General features: G+C 29.2%; 2 protein-coding genes across 2 annotated transcripts; both read left to right on the forward strand.

Moving 5' to 3' along the window:
- The first annotated feature begins 1,409 nt into the window (after nt 1-1,409).
- Nucleotides 1,410-2,047, forward strand: LOC113863229 (dirigent protein 1-like). Its single transcript, XM_027496730.1, has one exon. The coding sequence runs from the start codon at nt 1,476-1,478 to the stop codon at nt 2,037-2,039; it is 564 nt and encodes a 187-aa protein (XP_027352531.1). The 5' UTR covers nt 1,410-1,475; the 3' UTR covers nt 2,040-2,047.
- A 6,746-nt stretch (nt 2,048-8,793) lies between these two features.
- On the forward strand, nt 8,794-9,670 carry LOC113862799 (dirigent protein 22-like). The gene has a single exon (XM_027496005.1). It carries the CDS (start codon nt 8,897-8,899, stop codon nt 9,467-9,469), a length of 573 nt encoding a protein of 190 aa, XP_027351806.1. The 5' UTR covers nt 8,794-8,896; the 3' UTR covers nt 9,470-9,670.
- Nucleotides 9,671-22,659: the final 12,989 nt, after the last annotated feature.

Raw genomic sequence — 22,659 nt, forward strand, 5'->3', positions numbered from 1 at the left:
AAATTACAATATTATCATTACATTTTTAAAAGTTAACTTGTATAATTTATAATACAACCAAATTATTTAATGCCGCGATAATACGAGATTGATTTATAATAAAAACTTACACTAAAAGTATGATTTCTAAACCGCTGTGGTAGACTTGTATTATTAATTGAGTTTTCTCCAGCGTAATTTTCAGTTTCCTTTTTTTAATCCAAGTTTGTACTTAGTTTCAAAGGCTAATTTCTTTATTAGTGTTTTAATTCAACGTAAAAGAATTATTATTAATATGACAATTTGTTTAGCAAAACTTTGTACCATCAAAGCAAATGCTTTAAAATAGCTAAAGGAATCACTTATGCAATAGCCTCCGGCTTCTGTAGAAATGCGTAACAATTTGACTTTTTAGTTTGAAAAGGAAAGAAAATAATAATATATTAAAACGAGGTAGAGAATTTTTGTAGCCACCAAGCTCAAAATTTTCTTAGTAATAGAATTGATTTCTTTGTCGCACATAGACGTTCGTTTACAGTTAAACACGTGGAGAACTATTTCATTTTAATTAATAATTAAAATCAAAATTTGAATAAGAAGCTAGGTTAAATAGTTAAATAGAGAATTTGTCGCCACAATTCTCTCTGTGCCAAACAAATAAGCACTAAGTCTCTATTTATTTATTTAATTTAAAAACCTAAGGTGAGAGCAGAATTTTATTATTTAATGTTGTTACAAATTGTCAATTTCAACGATAACTATATTTTATTTTTATTGATAAAAATAAATCTGGATTTGAATGATATAATTATTAATAGGAAACAAATTAAATAAATAGATTAATTCTTGTGGATAAATTTATTTTTAATTTATTACAAATGATATATCATATAACTTTTAATTCGTATGTGATTGCGTAGATTTAATCTATTTATATAGAATTTCAAATAGGTAATTAATTAAGTCGACAATGTTTAATATTCTTAAAAAATAATTAAATAAATAAATTTGACAAAAAATGCTCTCAAAATAATATATTCGTCTCCTTAGTTATAACGTTCCTGATAAAAAGAAGTAAGACTAAATAGTACTATTCCAAGCATGGTTGGTATTCGTCAACACGTCATGAACAGAGTATGATATTCCAAGCAAGATGTGTCCATATTTGAATAGGCGCTTAATAAATCAAAGATATGCGCTCAGCCACCATATAATAAACGGAAATATTTCGTAGACACATCCACTGACGCCACCATCATAAATATAATATTATCATTTTTCACGTAAAATTTTCTCATATTTCAGTTTCACAAAATATAAATCAATCGTCGACATTTCTTGCCTTCGAATTTCTAAGTAGCATGTAGCATGGCGTGTTATAAATAGCTCATCATTGCCTATTAGAATGCTATGAATCGAGTCCAAGACGTAACTAGTCACTCTTGCTACTCGTACATTGTCGACTATTTGCTTTCATAGTTCCTATCAGTAACCCCATGGCCAAATCCACTTTCTTCATTTGCCTTAACCTTTCTTTCCTCTTATCCTCTCTGGTCACTGCTAGTTACTATCAAACTACGTCCCCATCGATTTTCGATTTTCGCGAGGAGAAGTTCACTCACCTTCACTACTACTTCCATGACGTTGTGACCGGCCCAAACCCAAGCATGGTGGTTGTGGCGGAGCCCAATGGGAAGGTCGTGGATTCGCTGCCATTCGGAACCGTGGTGGCGATGGACGACCCATTGACCGTTGGGCCGGAACCCGACTCCAAACTGGTGGGAAAGGCCCAAGGAATTTACACCTCTATATCGCAAGGGGAGATGGGGCTAATGATGGTGATGACCATGGCTTTCACGGAGGGTGAGTTCAATGGCAGCAGCATTAGCGTGTTGGCAAGGAACATGATCATGAGTGAACCTGTGAGAGAGATGGCCATTGTTGGCGGCACTGGAGCTTTTCGATTTGCACGGGGGTATGCTCAGGCCAAGTTTCACTCTGTCGATTTCTCCAAAGGGGATGCCATCGTTGAATACGATGTATTCTTGCTCCATTATTGAGATTTAATTAACCAATATATATATATATATTCCTCCTTATGTTAATGTTTTGCCATTAGGTTAGTGCCTCCTACTGTTGTTACCCTCTTGAATTTGTTCTCTTTGAAGATTGATACTGGATCTTCTTAGTACGTGTCTTTTAAATAATTAAACCCAGAGCTTTGTTCAACAAAAATAATGCAAGTTTTCATGCTTCTATTGAGACCTTGAACCCTTTAATATTAGTTACTCTAAATAGTCCGTGTGATGTATAATTCATGTAAGTCAATGTTGCATTAACGATAAATTAATATTAAACTCTATAATGTACGTTTGATTTTGTTCAAATCACTTCTAAGCTAAATAATGAAGTGATGCCTGATGGGTCATTGTTTAATCCGTGTACTTAACATTGTTATTTAATTCGGAGGTCAATATGTTCTAGAAATTTATATCTTAATTTATACTACGTTTATAATTCACAATAATGAACTTTTTTACGTAGGTAGAATAAACTATTCTTGTGAGTTTTTAATACAATTGTATACACACGAATTTGAACTCAAAATTATTAATTAAGCTAAAATATTTTTATACCAATTAATTCATGTCTTTAATTATATTATAAAAATTTGTATATCAAAAATGTTAATAATATATTTTTATAGTTAAATAAAACTCTGAAAATTTAATAAATAGAAAAGGAAACCTATTTGAGGTGAGAATCACGCGTTAATTTTATTAATATTTTTACTTATATATTTTTATATCCAACAAATATCATATTAAATTAAGTTAAAATAAAAAATTGAATTTATAAAAATACTTAATTAATTCAAGTAATATACCAAAGATTTAGACTGAAATCAAACTGTTTTTCTAAGGATTTGGTTAAATTCTTAAGAAATTAATAAATATTTTTAATTAAATTTCATGTTAAAAATATATAAAAATTCTAGACTACATATGTTTTATTTTATAAAAGAGAATTTTATTCGAATAAAAACATGTACAATATGAAAAAACTAAAATTAAAAAAAATAATTTAAAAATTAATATTTATCACCTAAACCAGCCCCTAATTGATCAATAATTAATTGTTTGGTTTAATTATATATATAGTTAGATATATTATCTGACATTTTAAAGGATTAATGTAGCTAGCTAGGTATTATAATATAATTTTTTTTAAAAATAGAAATGATTTTTTTATACTATAATTTTTTTAACATTATCATACAACTTATTAACTAACAGATAATTCTGTTAGCATTTTTTCTCGAATATAATAACAAAAGGCTAATTTGACACGGCATAGTGGAAAAGTGCGACGGCTGCGACTAAAATCAACATAAAATATATATTAATTTATTTATTGTGACCAAAGCAATAGTTGTTTCCCCTCACATCTCGCGTTCCTGTAATCAGAGAGATGAGAATTTCGTAATTTCATGTGTCTGTAAGTATTCAACAGTCGTGTGTTGTGCTGTTTCATTAATAATTCAACATTGACGTCACAAAAATAATCCCACATTAAGGGCGTAAGAAAACATAAACTATAAATCGTTTTAAACTGATTTTTCAAATGGGAAAGCTGCTACTTGTTTATCCAAAAGTTTTATTTTATATTTTCCAATCAATCTATATATATTTAGTTATATATTTAATTATTTTTTATAATTTAAATAAAACTAATTTTCTCAAAATCAATTCAACTCAACCTTAAATTAAAAAAGTTTTTAATAGTATCTTTTGAATAAGTAACACTTATGTGTACAATCGCAATTCAGGAAAGATAATTAATTATATTATTTATATAATATTTGTTCGTAACATTATTTTTTCAATATTAGTTATTTTATCTTACAATTATTTTTTAAAATATTTTTGCTTAACACAGTCATGTATACTTTTCTATTATACCAAACACACTGGGATTGTTACTACTCTAATGTATGTTTATTTACGCTCTTTATATTTTTAACTCAACTTTCAAATTTTACCCTTAATAATTTTTAAAAAATGTGTTTTTAAGTTTAATTTATATATTTTATGCAATACTAAACAAAATAATGATAAAAAGTTACTGATGCTCTTATTTATTTGGCAAATATAAGAAAACAAAAAATGATATAGCTAGATTTTTGCAATGGAGAAATTTTTTATTTTATTTAAAATTATATATCAATATTCGTGAGAATATGAAGTTGATATTACTCTATACGACACGAACTTAAGGTTGAAAAAATTTATTTCATAATTTTAGAAACAATGTATGTCTAAATTATTTACTGTACAAAAGGTACACACATGGCACTGCTTAAAAGACTGAGTATTGGAAAGACCTTGAAGCCAATACACATAATCTTTCCTATAACGTTTAGTTTTTAGCGAGTAGTTATTGTTTTGTTTTCTTTTATTGCTAAACTTGTATTCAGTGGTTTTATGTACTAATTTTTTTTTCTTATTTTTAATTTTTGCAATAGATTTATTAAATGTAATGTTTATTTATCAGACATGTTATTGAACATATTTTGTCAATCAAATTATGATAATATTAATATATTATTAATAATTTTGTCTGTAAATAAATATAAAAAGTAAATATATTCACTTTTATGTAAAAATATTACTTATATAAAAATTAAATGATTTTATATTTTATTTACAAAATATCTAAATAAGGATAAATTTTTTAAGAAAATCGACATAAAATAAAATTAGGGTTCAAAATTTAATATTTCTTTTATCAAAAATAAATTTTATCAATTCCACAATTTAAGTTAATTTTTTTATATAATAGATAAAATTAAATTTTTTTACATAATTTAAACACTAATTAGTACGTCATCATTCAATTATATTTTGACAAGTTTATATAAAAAGGTTGAGTTTGAACAAGGTAAGAAGAGAGTAAAGATGGAGTCTTATCTTCCTCCCTTAGACAAACAGGAGCCACTTGTGATGACTATGTCTATGCAGTGTGCATTGTGAGTGGTGAGCAATACAACTATCTAACGCAGAAATAGAAGGACTGGCGGCTTCCACGTTTAGTTTAGCTGTTAGCGTTCGTTTTTTCGTCCATTTTCAGAACTCTCTCACCAAAAAGTAAAGCAAACGAATTGACTTTTACTTTATAGTTTGCAGGTAATGTTACGTATTTCTTTAAACTACTACTTCTTAGACTCAGGGCATGCCCATAATTTTCATGGGGTTTAAGAAATTCGCACTAAACAACCGGGGGACAGAAGAAGGGAAATTTGTCCGTTCAATATATACACTGTAATTTTTTTAATTACCTTAATTAACCATGTTAATTTTAAAAAAAATTAAACAACCGTAGGAATATAATATAAATTTATTCATACTTTTTAAAAGTATATTTTATGTGAGCTTTGATGTTCATAAATAATTATTAAATAATTTAAAATTTTACTAACATGATTTTTTTATTTGTCTTGACTAAAAATATTTTTTTATTGAAGACAATCTTATTCAAGTTAAATAAGATTACCTCACCTTTATTTTCACGATCACCTTCACTGTTCTATTCTCCTCGCTAGCTGTTGCAAATGACCATCATTTCTGTCGAAACATGTCTCCAACATCTCTGGGTTTTAAAAGGAGAAGTTGGTCCACCTTCACGTTTACTTCCACGACAGTGGGTGGCCCAAAGCCAACACCGTCAGAGTGACCCAGGCCCATGAAACCAACACTTCCTTCACACTTTTCGGTCTCATATTGATGGCCGATGATCCATTGACCATGGGCCCAGAACACGTGGGAAGGCCCAAGGAATGTACGGCTTTGCGGACAAGAACGAGATTGCGCTGGTGATGCTAATGAATTCTGAGTTCACAGAAGGGAAATATAATGTCTTAATTGCGTTGTCTTTCTTTCGCTTTTCAATTCTCTGTTAGCATTATTATATAAACAGGCACAAAATAATGTAATTTAGCAACCCAAGAGAATCTAAATTTATTTGAAACAGCGAATGTTTCTTTTGTTAAAAATAATTACTTAAAAGGGTAATAATAACTTTTTAGAGTCTTCATAACCCAACCCATCTCACTAATAGCTTTTAGGACTCGCATAGATTATACTTTGGGTCATTCCATCCCTTGTTGTCATGTATGTTTTCAAAATTTATACTTTTTTAACAATTATATATTGATATTAATAGTTCTTGATTTAATAGATATTATTTTGAATGAAAATAAATTTACTTGCTTTAGAAATAAGTTTTGGTTACTTGCTTCATTTAAATTTTTTTTATATTCGTCAATTGATTTAATCATTAAATTATATAATATTATTTTTATGATTATACATGATCGATTCAACATAAATTTAACATTCATGGTTATATAATCATATATAAACATTTCTTTATATTTTATAAAATATATTATTAATCAAAATAAAGTCACTTAATAAAATTTAAATAATTTTTTAAATTTATAAAATTTTATAAATTTAATTTATTTGTTAAAAATCTTAAGCTAATAACTGAATGAAGAAAATATTATGTTTATAAACTACGTTTTATTTTAAAGAGTAAAGTGAATTCCTTTTTATATTAATATTATTCATTTAAAAAATATTAAAATATATCTTAATTTTTGTTTTATATTTTAGTTATGTATACGGTTAAGATTAATATATTATGTGAAAAAATGAGTTTAATTAATCTTATTTTATAGAGTTTTGATTGAGTTGTTTTATTTATTTATAGACTATAAGTATCTTTTGCTATAAAGAATCTTATTTGAGTCACACTAGAAACACTAAAAGTCTTCTTTCAAAAATTAAAAACAAAATTATATATTAAATTAGAAAAATTACTTTTAATTGATTCTATTGAGTTAAATTGGAGTATAAATAATTAACTCAATTAAAATTTTAACTTGAGTAAAAATAAAAAATAAATCCATCCCATTTTTTCATGACTTGTAGAGATAAAATAGTATACATTATTTTTAAAAGTAATTAGTAACATTTTATGAACGAATATTTATCTCTTGAAATAAAAAAAAAAGAGAAGAAAACAGTTAGTTCGATTAGGACACGTTGGGGTGGATTCTTTTATATAACTTAAATTAAGATATTTATATGAGGTTGTTTAATTTAAGATATATAATAATATGTTATTTAGTTTAATTTATTTATGTACAAACATCAATTAAAAATGTATAATTAAATTTACATTATTTATTGTGTTTTTTATTTACTTTTTATCTAATTTAATTTATATCTAACCCGAATTATGTACTTAAATGTTATAAATGAGATTATTACCAAAAACAATTTTTTGCTAAAATCTTGCTTAACTCATTCGAATTAAACCTCCGTTATTACTATATTTTTTACTTTAACTTTATGGCAGAGGTTCAATTGAATAGTTGATAGTTGAAAAGAATCATTCTGTTTAGATTCACAAATCACATGCATACAGCGTAGGTCACTACTTATTGTCATTTTGCTAACTTGTCTCTGCATTGAATATCAACTAATTATTGAAAAAGAGAGAAAATGACATCTTTTATTTATTATTCGTTGAAAAATAAATTAACAACAACAGCAGAAAAAAATAAAATAAATTAACAGTTACAACTGATCTGATAAGTAAAACTTTTATTTAATATGATTATAACATTAACTTTTTATCATAACAAATTTGCTTATTAATAGGAAATTATTATTTTTATTCTTTAAATTTATGGTTGAATCTACCATAATTTTTAAAATTTAATCGTTTAGTTTTTATTTCAATTTAAAGTTAGTTCTTTTGTTATAATGGCGATAAATTCTTTTAAATAAGTAATAACTATCAAATTTGATTAATAAATTTCTCTAATGACTGAGTTGTGACCATTACTTGATAGGTTCAGCGAGTTTATTTTTTAAAATGCATTGAAAGTATTACTCTATCTCGGTTTTAGGAGTTGATGAGTGACTCGTTTAGGAATTTTAGCTTAAATAACTGCTTATTTTATTGATATTAAAATTTTGATTTGATGTTTATTAACTATGTTTGTAAAGATTAAAAATATAATTTAAACTCATTTGTTTTTATTATAAAAATTTAAAAACTGTATTCCGACAATTCTAATATACCTCATTTAACTTGTTTTAAAATGGGAATTAAGAGTAACAAGCAAGTTAAGTTGGTGAATTATATTATACATAACGGTGTTCAAATATAATAACTTTAAAAAAACATTTTATTAATACATGGTTATACGCATATTATAATTAAAATAATGTGTCATTGTTATCGAAAATTGGTTTGAGTGGCACGGAGTTTGCTACTAAGATTCGAATAATTGTATATAAAAAAAGACTCATCTAAGTGCCCAACCAAATTGCTTGTCACTTAGATAATGTGTCATTTTTCTATATTAACAACACATAATTATCAAATTTATATTTATTTTAATTTTTTTATATCAAAATAAAATAAGTTATTTAAAAAAAGTTTAAAGGGAATTTTTGTATAAAATTACCAACGCTTTTAATATAAAAGATTAAAATAATATTTATTTATAAAATTGTTAACAAGGAGTTATTATAAATAGATTTAAAATTATTCTTATAATTGATATTTGATGAGTAATACAGTAGCTCTCTCTCATCTCACACAGTAAAAAAACCTGAGAGCTAACACACACATTTGCAAAAGAAAAAGTAAAAGATATTCCAAAGGACCACACCCTATTAAGTAAAGGTAGCAAAATTCTTGGTCCAAAAAGTTTCTGCGTCTGCGTCACTCCCATGCTTCATCCACTCTATAAGAGATTCCAAAACTTCTATCTCTTCTCATTGCTTTTACATTCCCTAATCTTTGGGTCTTCAGCATCACCACCTCCATTATCTCTATGGCCAAACCCAAAACCCTAATTTCTATTTTCATCGTTACCCTCCTCTTCTCCTCACTAGTTACTGCCAAATCCTCACGTTTCTACCGAAGCATTCCTCCGACGTCTTTGGGCCTCCAAAAGGAGAAGCTCAGCCACCTTCACTTCTTCTTCCACGACATTGTCAGCGGCCCAAAGCCCACCGCGGTCAAAGTGGCCGAGGCCCACATGACCAACACTTCCTCCACCTTTTTCGGTCTCATGGTGATGACCGACGACCCATTGACTGTCGGCCCCGAACCTGGCTCCAAACTCGTGGGAAAGGCCCAAGGAATTTACGGCTCTGCGGCCCAGGACGAGTTGGGGTTGTTGATGGTCATGAACTTGGCGTTCATGGAGGGGAAATACAATGGCAGCACACTCAGTTTGTTGGGGCGAAATGCGGTGTTCTCCGCCGTCAGGGAAATGCCAATCGTTGGCGGAAGCGGTGCTTTCCGATTCGCACGTGGTTATGCTCAGGCCAAGACTCACACTGTTGACTTAAAAACAGGGGATGCTGTTGTGGAGTACAACGTCTACGTGTTCCATTATTAACCACTGCTCCATACAGCATAATTCTAATATCGGATTCTTGTCTTTACTTTCTCCTCTTCTTTTATTATTAGATAGATTTGGCGTTCTTGGAATAAGAAGTTGTCATAATTCTTTCTATGATTTCACGTGTCTTACTTTGGTTAAAGGTAATGGCTTAAAAACGATTATGACTTGTGTTATCATATTAGCATTGGCATTTATTGAATGATATAATAAATTATATTTTTTTCCCCTGAGATGTTCTGCAAGTGCTTAAAAAAACTGGTACCATCTGTGAAGTTGACTCGCTTAATTTACCAAATTTAACAGATCAAGTTGTGATTTTAAATCTTTCAGCTTACCTCCGCTTACCTATATTTTAAATTGGATTATATAGAGGAGGGGCAGGTTTAACCATTGAATTAATTTTTTAAATAATAATGATTAAAATAATTACATTTTTTGTATTTACTTAAGCAAGTCAAATCACTAACTGCTAATTTTTTTAATCTGTCTTAAAAAATAGGGTAGATTGAACCCAATGCATTTTTTTATTGGTTGATAGCGGGATAGGGTAAAATATGGTAGGTTGAATTGTTTTGCCATTCTTAAAAAAATTATGAACAATACTTTAAGTATTGTTAAAATATGAAAAATAGTTTGATTAACTTGATTTATATCGTCAATTAAATATTTATTGCTTTAATTATATCATTTAAATTAAAAAGTGCATAATTAAACTAGGAAAAAGTAATCAACAATGTAATTAAACTAATAGATTTTGTGGTTAATTTGGGTCAATTTTAAGCTCGTTCATAGAAGTAATAATCTATGTAATATTTTACTGTTCCTCTAAATCGCTGGGGATTCAAGGTAGGAATCGTTTGTCCTTCAAGAATAGTCAAATATTTCACTCATTTCAACTAACCCCACAATGAAAACGTAGAAAAAAAGAGAGTAGAGGAATGCTGAATGAGATCGTTATATTATAACTCGTCAAAGAAATTATTGCATAAACTTATACCTAATTATGTTTATTATATCAACTGACTATTATTGTATTACTATAAACTATCGTAATTAATTGATAATTAGCAAACATTGTTAATAACGTGTTAATAATATACTCTCTGTTTTAAATAATTCACATTTTGAGATTTTTATTTTGTTTCAAATTAACATTAACATGTTGATATAGAATTCCAAGAGGACATTAACTTTTTTCAAAAAAAATTTATTCATATATTCTAGTATGTCTAATTAGATCACGTTAACAAATGTCCTCAAGCTTATTGGTAGGAAATTTCAAAACATAAAAGGTAGAATATCATAAGATACTTATTAGTATTTATTTATCCAATAAGTAAATTGAAATATCTATTTTAAATCAAAAGAGCATTTAATTAGTGCACTTAATTGATAGGTTTAAGAAATAATTAATCCGATAATGGATAAAATAATTTAGCTCTTTTATAACCAATTTAACGAAGAATTGGATTAGTAAAGTGCCACGTGGTAGAGTGGTTGGCATTGATAATGGAGTAGACTTTGTTGGCTTTTTTATTTTGTTTACGTTGGGGTTTGCCATGTACGGTACGCACTTGGACCGTCGAGCGTGTGTTACGGGATTTTGTAACAACTTTTATAAGCTAGCGAAACGTTTAAGTTACAAAAGAATATGCAATTTTTTATTTTTTGTTGCAAAATATAAAAGCAGAAAAGTTACTTTTTTTAATAGATTTTACAAGAAATATCAGAGAATTCCTTTTTTTATAAAAAAATTATTATTAATTTAGTAAATAAAAAAAATACTTATAAGTGGCTATGGTTTAATTTATATTAATAAATTAAAAAGTATACAAGTTAGAAGATTATAAGGTTAAGTTGTCTAAAACATTTTAGATAAATCGAGCTTAAACATAAAATTTACTCTCTTCTTACGTTAGATTGAGTTGATGTTCAAAATTCTAATAGTTGGCATTATAATTTTTACTATTATAATTTAGTTTTTATTGTGGGTGAGCATCTATTGGGATCTAGGTGGGGAATATTTGAGAAATGTACATGAGGAGGGAATTGATCAACCAGCGACCTTAGGTAGCAATGAGACACCTTGTCGATCAAGGAAGCGCCAGTAGGCTTGAAGATCCTTTTAAGAATTATGTGTTCTGTACCAGATTAAGTGTTATTGTTGACATTTGTGTGGATTGTGATTTTATTAAGTAGGAATTCTACATAAGTCCTCAATACGCAACTATTTAGTGTATGTGTAGTAAAGCTTTTTAACAGTTTTTTTAGATAAAAAAGTTGTTAGGGCGGATTAAAATTATGTTTGAGTAAAAAAATTAAAAGCTATGGATTATTATTTTCTAAAGAGAAAAGTTATTGGGTTAAAAGATAAAAATTGAGCATTTTCTCTGCGAAGCTGTTGGGACAAAATAATTTTTTTTTATTAATAACTTTACTATTTTCTTTATAGATAGTTTATTGTCACCAACTACCACACCCACTAATACCTTCTTAAAAAAATAGTATTTATGAACTTCTTTCAGTCAATTTCTTCTTTCCATTACAAAGATTGTGCTTATATGAAGAGAATATGAAGGATCACTAAGAAAACGTGTGGGGTCTATGAATTTACAAACGAAGTATGATTTTTTGGATTTTTTTTTTCTATTTGATTCCACAATGAGTGATTTTTCTTTTGGGATTCCACTTTCAATTGCTGTTATTTTTTATTTTCCTTTGCTAGGAAAGAAACCCTAAAGTATACACCAACATCTTTCATAGGTAAAAACTAAACTTAGATTAGTGAGTGTTTTTGTTCTTCATTGTTACTTACCATAAGAGGTTGTGTTTTGTGGCTTTGGTTTGTTGTTTTTGGTATGTTTGTTGGCTGCCACTTTGTTATCCTTTTAAGGTATTTTAATTTTGATCCTTGGTTCTAATTTGCATTTTCTTGCTATATGTATAAATGGAGTTACTGTTGATGATTTGCCCTTAGATGTCTCTAAGTTTGTTATAGTTTGAATCAAGTGATATATTACTGTTATGATTTGGATATGTTAATATTTATTGCTTAGATAGTCAGTTCTGTTTACTGGTTAGTTTGTTATCAATAGTGGCTAGGAATATAGAACATGATCTCCCATTAGTTATTTTGTTTTTTTATATTTAAGCATTTTCATATTTAATAATGAAACAGCCCAGTTTGCATTCAACACTTGCATTGTATTTCTTTTATTCTCATTCTTTCATGAAAATCAACTATTACTATAATTGGTTGTTATACGAAGTTATGAACATTTAGAAAGGAATCAACTTGTTACAGGAATTGGCCTTAGATTTCTTTGGTTAATTGTGCTATCCTTGTGAACTTCTACTTATTCAAGGATTAGTCCCTTATCTTCCTTGTGCTTTCTCCTTAAAACTAACAACAGGGGCAAAGATTTAAAGAATTATTAATGCTTAGGAATAATGCTTTGACAATATCCTCTTTTCCTTTCTTTTTAATTCTTTTTTTTATCGGTATAAGATGGCAAACCTATTAAGGAAAAAAAGGCACTAATGGATAATGGTGATGCTAGGATTTTTCATGAAGCACTACATGATGCTTCTCTCAAATTTTCACATCCTCCCACAGGTTTGCATTATAACTAATAATTTTTACTTTGTATTTAACTTGTTCTAATTTGTTATATTTGTTTTTATATATCTCATTTTTATAAAACATTTATGGTTAGGTAAATATTATTTGGTTGATGCTGGATATCGAACCCCTCTTGAGTACTTAGGACCTTATAAATGTGAACGGTATCACCTTCCTGATCAGGGACAAATTCAGTAGTATTGAAGTGGGGACAATTGCCCCCACTATATTATATATATATATATATATATATATATATATATAATATTTTAATGTCCCTTTTAATATTTTATTTGCCCCCACACTGTCACAGAAACATAGGTTAATCACTTTTTATTATATTAAAGAATTGCCTCCAAATTTTACTAAAATTACTTTAATGCCACTCAATTTTATATCTCACAAAACTTCTCTAACAAGCCAACTAAGTACATATAACAAAACTCACGTTTTGTATCTGACATGCACGTGTCTCTCTTTTTAATTCTTTCACTTCAATTGCTTTTTTTCAAATGTTAACAAGGTTTCTTCTTTCTCACACATGACGCAACAAGTCAGCAACACAATAGCTCTTATTCTCTTAGGTTCTGTGGATTTTTTTTGGTGTAAAAGCTTCAGTTTTAGATAAACAAATTTCTATCCAACAAGCTGTGAGTTGTTCAACAGTTGTTCTATTGCATTTGTTACTTTTTTATCACTATATTATTTGCATATTTGATTTGTTTTATTTTATTAATGCATTACTTGCATTAGTTTATTTATAATTGTTATTTTTATGTAAAATATTATCATCTTTATTATTGATTTTAGTTTTATGAACATGAAATTAATTATAATTATATTGATTTTATTTCTAGCAATGGAAATATTTTTTAAAAGAAAATCAACATCAGAATAATCATCTTCTCCTCAAGCACTTGATGAATGTAGAAGTAGAATATTGGGTCCAACTAATAAAAAAATATTTTTGGAATTTGATTTGGAAAAACTTCCTAATGATCCTACTTTGAGGCAAAAAATGTCATATCATTATCCAAATAATAGAGATGAAATTAGGAGATATTATTTGTAAAAAGGTCCTTGTCAACCAAAAGAGATTAATTTTCCACAAAGACAATTTGGGGATACTGTTTGTAAATTTAATCTAGATTAGTATTTAAAATATGACAATTGGTTAGAATATAGTCAAAAGGAAGATGAGACATATTGCTTATGTTGTTATGTTATGAGATCACATGTTGGAGAACATAAAGAAAGTGGTGATGCATTTATAACAGAAGATTTTACAAATTGGAAAAAAAGTGACAAGTTTCAAGTTCATGTAGGAGGCCCAAATAGTTCTCACAATCAATCATGGAGAAATTGTGAAGCTCTAATGAAAAAAAGCAACATATTTATGTTGCCATATATAAATAGTCTCATCAAATTAAAAAGGAATACTTAATTCATTTGACTGCAATAATTGATTGCATTTGATTTTTATTGTGCCAAGGGTTGGCTTTTTGTGGTAATGATGAGTCAATGTCTTCATGTAATAAAGGAAATTTTCTTGAACTTCTAGATTTTCTTGCTAACCACAATGAAGTTATTCATAAAGTTTTGAAGAATGCTCGTGGAAATCTTAAGTTAACAGCTCTTACAAAACAAAAAAGATATTGTTAGAACTGCTGCTAGTGAAACCACTAAAGTTATACTTGAAGATCTAGGAGATAATTTATTTGCTATTTTGATTGATGAATCTCGAAATATCTCTATTAAGAAACAAATGATTGTGACTTTACGTTATGTGAATAAGAAAGAGCATGTTGTGGAGCTTTTTCTTGGTCTTGTTCATGTTTCTAATACCAATGCTCTATCATTAAAATTAGCTTTGGAGTCACTATTTACAAAATATGGGCTATGCTTGTCAAGGTTACGTGGACAAGGATATGATGGAGCAAGTAATATGCAAGGTGAATTCAATGGTCTCAAAAGCTTGATATTGAGGGGGAATTGTTCTGCATTCTATATTTATTGTTTTGCTCATAAACTCCAGTTAGCTCTTGTGATGGTAGCAAAAAAGCATGTTGAAATTACATTATTTTATTTAATTTAGTTGCTAATTTGTCTAATGTTGTTTGAGCATCATGTAAGCGTAGAGATATTCTTCGTGAAAGTTAAATTACAAACGTGAAAGAAGCATTGGAAAAAGGAGAAATCTCTAGTGGACGTGACTTGACTAAAAAAACTACAATTAAGAAAACAGGGGATACTAGATGGAGCTCACATTATGGTACATTACTTAATCTAGTTTCTTTGTTCTCTTCTATGATTGATGTGCTTGAAATGCTTGAGGAAGATGACATTAGTTTAGATCAAAAAGCTGAACTATGTACTTTATTGAATTTTATGCAATTTTTTGAATTTATTTTCATCTCGCACTTGATGAAAAATATTCTAGGGATTACTCATGAGTTATCTCAAGCATTACAAAGAAGTGATCAAGATATTGTAAATGTTATGAAATTAGTTATAGTGTCCAAACAGAGGTTACAAGTTATGCGGGATGATGATTGACATTTTTTGCTCACTAATTTTTCATTATTTTGTGAAAAGCACAATGTTGTCATTCCAAATATGAGTGATACCTTTCAAATAAAAGGAAGGTCAAGGCGCAAAATGGAAGAAGTACCTAATTTACATCATTTTCAAGTTGAATTATTCTATCAAGTGATTGATCAACAACTTAAAGAGTTGAATACTTGTTTTACAGAAGTGAATATTGAGTTACTTCTTTGTGTAGCATGCTTAAATCTAAGAGATTTATTTTCTGCATTTGATAAGGAAAAGTTGATTCATCTTGCTCAATTTTATCTTTCAAAATTTTCTCCTGTTGCACTTTTGGCACTAGATAGTAAACTTGAAAATTATTTTATAGATGTATGCTTTGATAATGCATTTTCAAAGCTTGTTGAGACAAAAAAAAATGTTGTATATCCATTGGTCTATTTGCTTTTAGAGTTAGCTTTGATACTACCAGTGGCAACTACAATAGTTGAAAAAACTTTTTCTACTATGAATATCATCAAGAATCGGATGCGAAATTGCATGAGAGACGAATGGTTGAATGATTGTTTAGTTACTTATATATAAAGAGAGATTTTTTGTAATATTAAAAATAAGAAAATTATTCAGTGTTTTCAGAATATGAAAGCTCGTAAAGAACAGTTATGATGTGAATTTTTACTTTTAAATATTATGTTATATTTTTAATGCTATAAATTTTGTACATATTGCCCCCACAACCCAAAAATTCTGGATCTATCACTGTTCCTGATTTTAATCGAGCTACCAACTTTAATAGCCACAATGAAATTTATAATTATTTCTATTCTAATTTGCAGGGGACCATAGAAAGAGCATTTGGTTTATGGAAGAATGGATTTACGATATTGAACTACATGCCAAAATTTAAATATTCAACTCAAGTTCAGATAGTTATTACTACAATGAGAATACACAACTTTATTAGACAAAATAGTCTCATTGATGCTGAATTTAAAAGAATGGATGCTGAAAAGAATTTCATCAACACTCATGATGAGCATGACAATGACAATGATGCAAGTCTATTTGAAAATATGCCATCATCTAGGTCCTCACCATATATGGATCAAATATGAGATTCAATCAAGGATGAGATTGTTGAAGCTTTTGCGAAGAATTAGTTATATTCTGATATCCATAACATGTGTAATTGACAAGTTATTATTACTTTTGTTACAAATTATGCAAGTGCTTGTTGCATTTGTTACACCCTGTACTTGTAGTGCTTGAATTATATTTAAACCTTCTTTTAAATTTTGGATTGTGTTAGTTTGTAAACTTATTAAGGATATGAAAATTTAGGATTGGGATTTATCTTTTGTTTTTGTTTCTTTCAATCCTTTTTTATGAATTTATCTGAATATTGAATCAGCATGTGAATTTCAAACTCAGTTATTAATTATCTAATTTTTGTTCAAACCAATTCATGTTTATTTTGTTTTGATCAATTTTAAGAATCAAAACTAATTACAGCTAAAATATCATTCACTAATGAAAATAAAAATAAAAATAAAATAATTGACAGAATCTGAACATAACAAATTATGTTAAAAATCATTTGTTCAAACCAATTCATACTCTTTTTGATAATTTTTTACAAAAAGTCATCTTTTTTATATCATCCAAACATAACAGATTATGTTAAAAATTACTTTTCAGCAAACATACCCAAACAAAAACAGATTCTACACATAATCAATTCTATATATAATCGATTCTACATACAATCTAATTTTTACAGCTATTCCAAACACGCTCTTAATGTTGGCATTCACGATTTGCAAATAGTTTCGTAATGAATAGGTAAAAACACTGGAATTGTTTACCAAAGAGAAAGCAAAGAACTTTAAATGCTTTTTTTTTATTTTGTAACACTATGTAGCTAATAGTTAAGGGTAAAAGTGAAAAATGATACAAGAGATTACGAAGAGAAAAAAGACAAAGTGCTCGTTAGACAAGACACTTAAGAAGTCGACATCATGTGTTCATGATGTTCACAATGCCCTCATAAAAGTTGAAAGCTTTTTTATTATGAGAATATGCATCGAAACAAAATCTTGTCCTGTCAATTAAGGACAAAAGGTTTTTATTATGTGTCTTGACCTTTTTGTGTGACAAAAGAATACCTCTAAACAAAACTGTGGAAGTTAACCCATGAGAATAACATCATTCATAAAGGGTTAAAAGCTGAACAATAAGAGCGGCAGAAACAAGGAAAGCTCTTGTCATAATTAATAAGCATTGTATTGCACAATGTTTATAAAAGAGAGGAGTTGTGAAGAGAAATAAGACTTTTTTCCTCTTTCACATTTTGGTGTTTTGAAAGAGGGATAACCTCACCCAAGAGAATCATAAAAGAAGAACGGATGATTCATTCTCAAAAGGACCTTTTCACAAGTGTACTCTCTAAGTTTACAAATCCAGAGCATGACATAAAGAGAAATGATGAAACTTCATAATTTATGGACACTTCAAGTACAAAGGAGCATACTTAAATGGCTGCTCCTTGGTATACTTAAGCAGAGAAATAACGCTCAGGTGAAGCTGAGAGAGCGCTCCACTAAACGAGAACTCATGGACGATATTCCCATAAGCGGGCTTTCTAAGTTTACAAATCCAGAGCATGACATGGAGAGAAAGGATGAAACTTCGTAATTTATGGACACTTCAAGCACAAAGGAGCATATTTAGACGAATGCTCCTTGGTATGCTTGAGCAGAGAAATGACGCTCAGGTGAAGCTAAGAGAGCGCTCCACTAAATGAGAACTCATGGACGATATTTGGTTTAGAGGACTTTTAGGTGCGCTTTACTCTAGTAAGGGCGTTTCATAAACAACCTCTTACAAAAATGAGACATGTTAAGAGATAGGGGTAAACTTATTCCCCATAAAGCATCTGTTACGCTCGCCTGATTCACCCTTACCGGTCGAGTGTCTATGAGCTCTCATTTATTCTTATGTACTACGTAAGTTTACAAACCTACCTCTTGTAACATTTTCTAGTTGCGAAACAATTGGCGACTCCACTGAAGAAGTACACTTGGAAATGGAGGGAGCATTGAATAATAATATCAGCAAAAGTTTTTAAAGAAAGCAGAACATAAAGTTCACTTTGAACAAGTCATGCACTCTGAGAATGAGTTAAGTGTTCATTTTACGTTGAAGAGAGTTAAGAAACTGTAAGAGAAAACACGCTAATCATGAGAACGATGTTATGTTCCAATGAAAAGCATTCCCTTGAAAGAATATCCTTATTGTGAGAACATCTGTACAAGAGCAAATGCGTTACTTTGTGACACAAGATAGCGACATATGTGTAAGACCAAACTCCCTAATGACACATTGATGGTTGAATGAGAACGCTTATGATTTTGATTAAGAGGAATGACAATGAGAGAATGAATCGCTTAAAAAAAAATTCATCAAAATTCAAGATCTAATAAATCGAATAATTGAAAATGACTCTTCAAATTAACGAATTTGTGACTCCCGAATATCAAACTGATTTATTAATTTTTTATAATGTATTTCCTAAATATGCATAAACTAGTTTGCTAAGGAGCGCTTGTGAAAGAAGAATGAAAAAATGTGAAATCTAGATAAGTTCCTCTCTCATATTTGTAATATTATGGCACACTTATTCATTGCCTTATAATATGTTTTAAACTAAAATATAACAATGAAATGAGAAAAAGAGGAGTAAAGAAATCACGTAAAGAGAAGAAGGGGAAGCACATTCTTACAAGTATGAAAAATATGGAAACTTGCCTTCACTTTTCCTAAAGCTGCATTTCCAACAACAAAAAATAACATTTTAAAGAAAAAATAGGTACTTAATTTTTAGTGTCCTAATATCATAAAAGAATATTACTTTAATTGATATAATAAAAAAAGAGAATGGGAAGAAAATGATCAAAAACACTAAATTTTAATATCATAATATCTATCTACTGTTCAACAAGTATAAGTTAGTATGATCTGAAAACATAACTTGCACACTCGTACGGATTGTATATTTTGAGAAATGATTTAGTATAATATTAGTTAGATTTCAAATACTCACTTGATATATTTTGGTTTATTTGTGTTCTTAGTTACCAATGGAGACAAATTTAAGATGTTGTTTTGAAGCTAATTGACTTGCATGGATAACGAGAACAATAGATTGTTGAACATTGATAAAAATGACTTTATGTCAATTTATAGCCGGCATTGAAAAATGGTTTGAGTAAAAGCTACTTTATATTAAATACATAGGTGACACGAAAATGATTGAGCAAAAGTTACGCTAGACTAAAATGACTTTACATAAATATCTGCTGAACATAATGTATGCAAATATTATTAAGACATCAATGCCTTGAATAAAAGGAATTACGTCTCATGCGTCCATAATAAGTCTAGTCACGCTTTACAAAAAAGGAGTAAGTGTCTCCTAACCACTAAAATAAGTAAAGAAAGCATTGTCAACAAAGGGAACTAATACATGATAGCGCACTATGGAAGAAGAGCACTGACCTTGAGGGAGCGAACTGAATTATAAAAGAGAGTCCTCATGAATTACCACAAAAGAAAAATGAAATGAAAAGCACATGCTAAGAAATGGTAAAACCCACTATTATGAAAGAAAAACAAGTCAAAGATAGCGAAATTATGTGAAAATTGAAAAGTACATCAAAATGAAATACTCAATCTTGATCGTTTATGTTAGAGCGCAAAACTACACAAGTGCAAAGTATACATGTTAACATCATGGAGATAAGTCCTTAATCCTGACTTCTAATATGATACTTACATTTAGTTATGTATTTCAAATAGATAATAATATTTGTTGCCTACACAATAATTAGTGATACTATAAAATAATATGCATGAATAGTGTATTTGTTTGACAAATATGATGCTTGACTATGTAAAATGACTATCTTGCATGAGATTAATTTCTTGAATGATCGCTTTCAGGTACTTAATAAAAGGTATGAGTGTTTCGATATTTGGAAAGAGTGAAGGAGGATACTTTTCAAAACACGCTTAATACTTTGCTCCCCTTACATAATGAAAAGTATAAGAGTGTCTCAGTATTGGAAAGAGGTGACCATTTTCAAACGCACATGACCATTAAATCCCCTCAACCAACCTTGGCCAAGTTAGAACAAGTAAAATGAAGAAGAGGGAGACTGATCAGAAAAAGTAAAAGAGGGATAAAAGTGTTAGCTCTCTATCTCAGCAACATAAACACGCAATGCAAAAGTGCAAAAATGAAACACGCAATATAGAAGCGTGAAAATGAAGCGCACAATGTGCAAGCGTAAAGGTAGACAATTTTCACAATGAAAATTGAGCACGACAAAAACAAAACTACCTTAGTCAAGACAAAGAACGAAAAGAAAGCTCAAAATTTACTGAAATAATAGTAAAGTACAAAGTAGTAAAAAGAAACCTTTTTAGTGTCTCATACATAATATGTATCCATAAACATTCACAGATCACATACATTCATGCATAACATACATCTATAAGCATTCATACATAACATATATACATATATAAATATCCTTACATTTGCATATAACATTCACATATGACATCTGCATATAGATAATGACACTTATAAGAGTGAGACACAAGGCTCAAAGTTTTTAAGAAAAAGTAACATAACATATATTTTCTAGGTACATTCAAAGCGCTTGTCAAGTGCAAAGAAATGAAAAAATTGAGAAGCTCTATTGTTGTGATAGTACATGATCCGCACTAGCTTTAGAGGCATGAGAATTTGTTTAGAAAAAAGGAAAGTATTACGCTTCACAAACTATGATTTACTTCACATCATTATTTTTTCTAACGATTTATTTGTAGCATGACAAGTTTAAGAGGAAAGAAACCATAACATCTATAGAACTTGAAAGGCAACAAGTAAAAGATAGTGAACGCTACAAACACATGGGACAAAATAAAGAAAGTGTTTCAGAATATAGAACGCATACAAGAACGTGAAATTTATCCAAAGTCATCAAAGTACAATAACTAAAGAACTAAATGAAAAAAAGCTAATAAAGCGCAGATTGGAGCCCAATAACTAAAGGTTCACTCTCTGTCTTTGTTAGCCATGAGTAAACCAAATTCAACTAAGAAATCAAACCTAAGACTTCAGCAGGCAACCTGAAATGCATATTTTTTTACCGAAAAACTAAGCAACAAATAAATTTGCCAACATTTGAAAGGGAATTACAAGGTTAATGCAATTGAACATAGTTCCTATGCCCAAGCACAACGGGCTAATGTTGGGAATTGTTGGAGTACAACTAATATTTAAGGATAAAAGTGGAAAGTGGGACGAGATTGGGAAGAGAAGAAAGACAAAGTGCTTGTTAGACAGAGACGTCTAAGAAGTCAACATCATGTGTTCTAGATAGCATGCTCACACAGGTTGAAAGCTTTTGGACTATGGGAATATGCAACAAAACAAAGCCTTATCCCGTCAATTGAGGACAAAAGTTCTTTACTATGCATTACTTTGACCTTTTCTTATGGCAAAAGGATATCCCGAAACAAAACTCCAGAAGTTGACCCACAAGAATAACATCATTCATAAATGGTTAAAAGCTGAACAGTGAGAGCAGCAAAAATAGGAAATCTCTTGTCATAATTAATAAGTGTTGTATTGCACAAGGTTTATAAAAGAGAGGAATTGTGGAAAGAAACTAGATTATTTTCCTCTTTCATGTTTTGGTGCTCTAGAAGTAGGATAACCTTCTCCAAGAGAATCATATAAGAAGAACGGATGATCCTTTTTCAAAAGAACTTTTCCATAAGTGTACTCTCTAAATTCACAGACCCAGAGCACGACATAGAGAAAAAAAATGAAACTTCCTAATTTATGAACACTGAATGCTCCTTAGTATGCTTGAGCGAATGAATGACACTCAGGTGAAGTTGAGAAAATGCTTCACTAAATGGGAGCTCATGGGCAGTATTT

This window comes from Abrus precatorius, unplaced genomic scaffold (assembly GCF_003935025.1).
Source record: "Abrus precatorius isolate BTA unplaced genomic scaffold, Abrus_2018 Scaffold3, whole genome shotgun sequence".
NCBI classification, from domain to species: Eukaryota; Viridiplantae; Streptophyta; class Magnoliopsida; order Fabales; family Fabaceae; genus Abrus; species Abrus precatorius.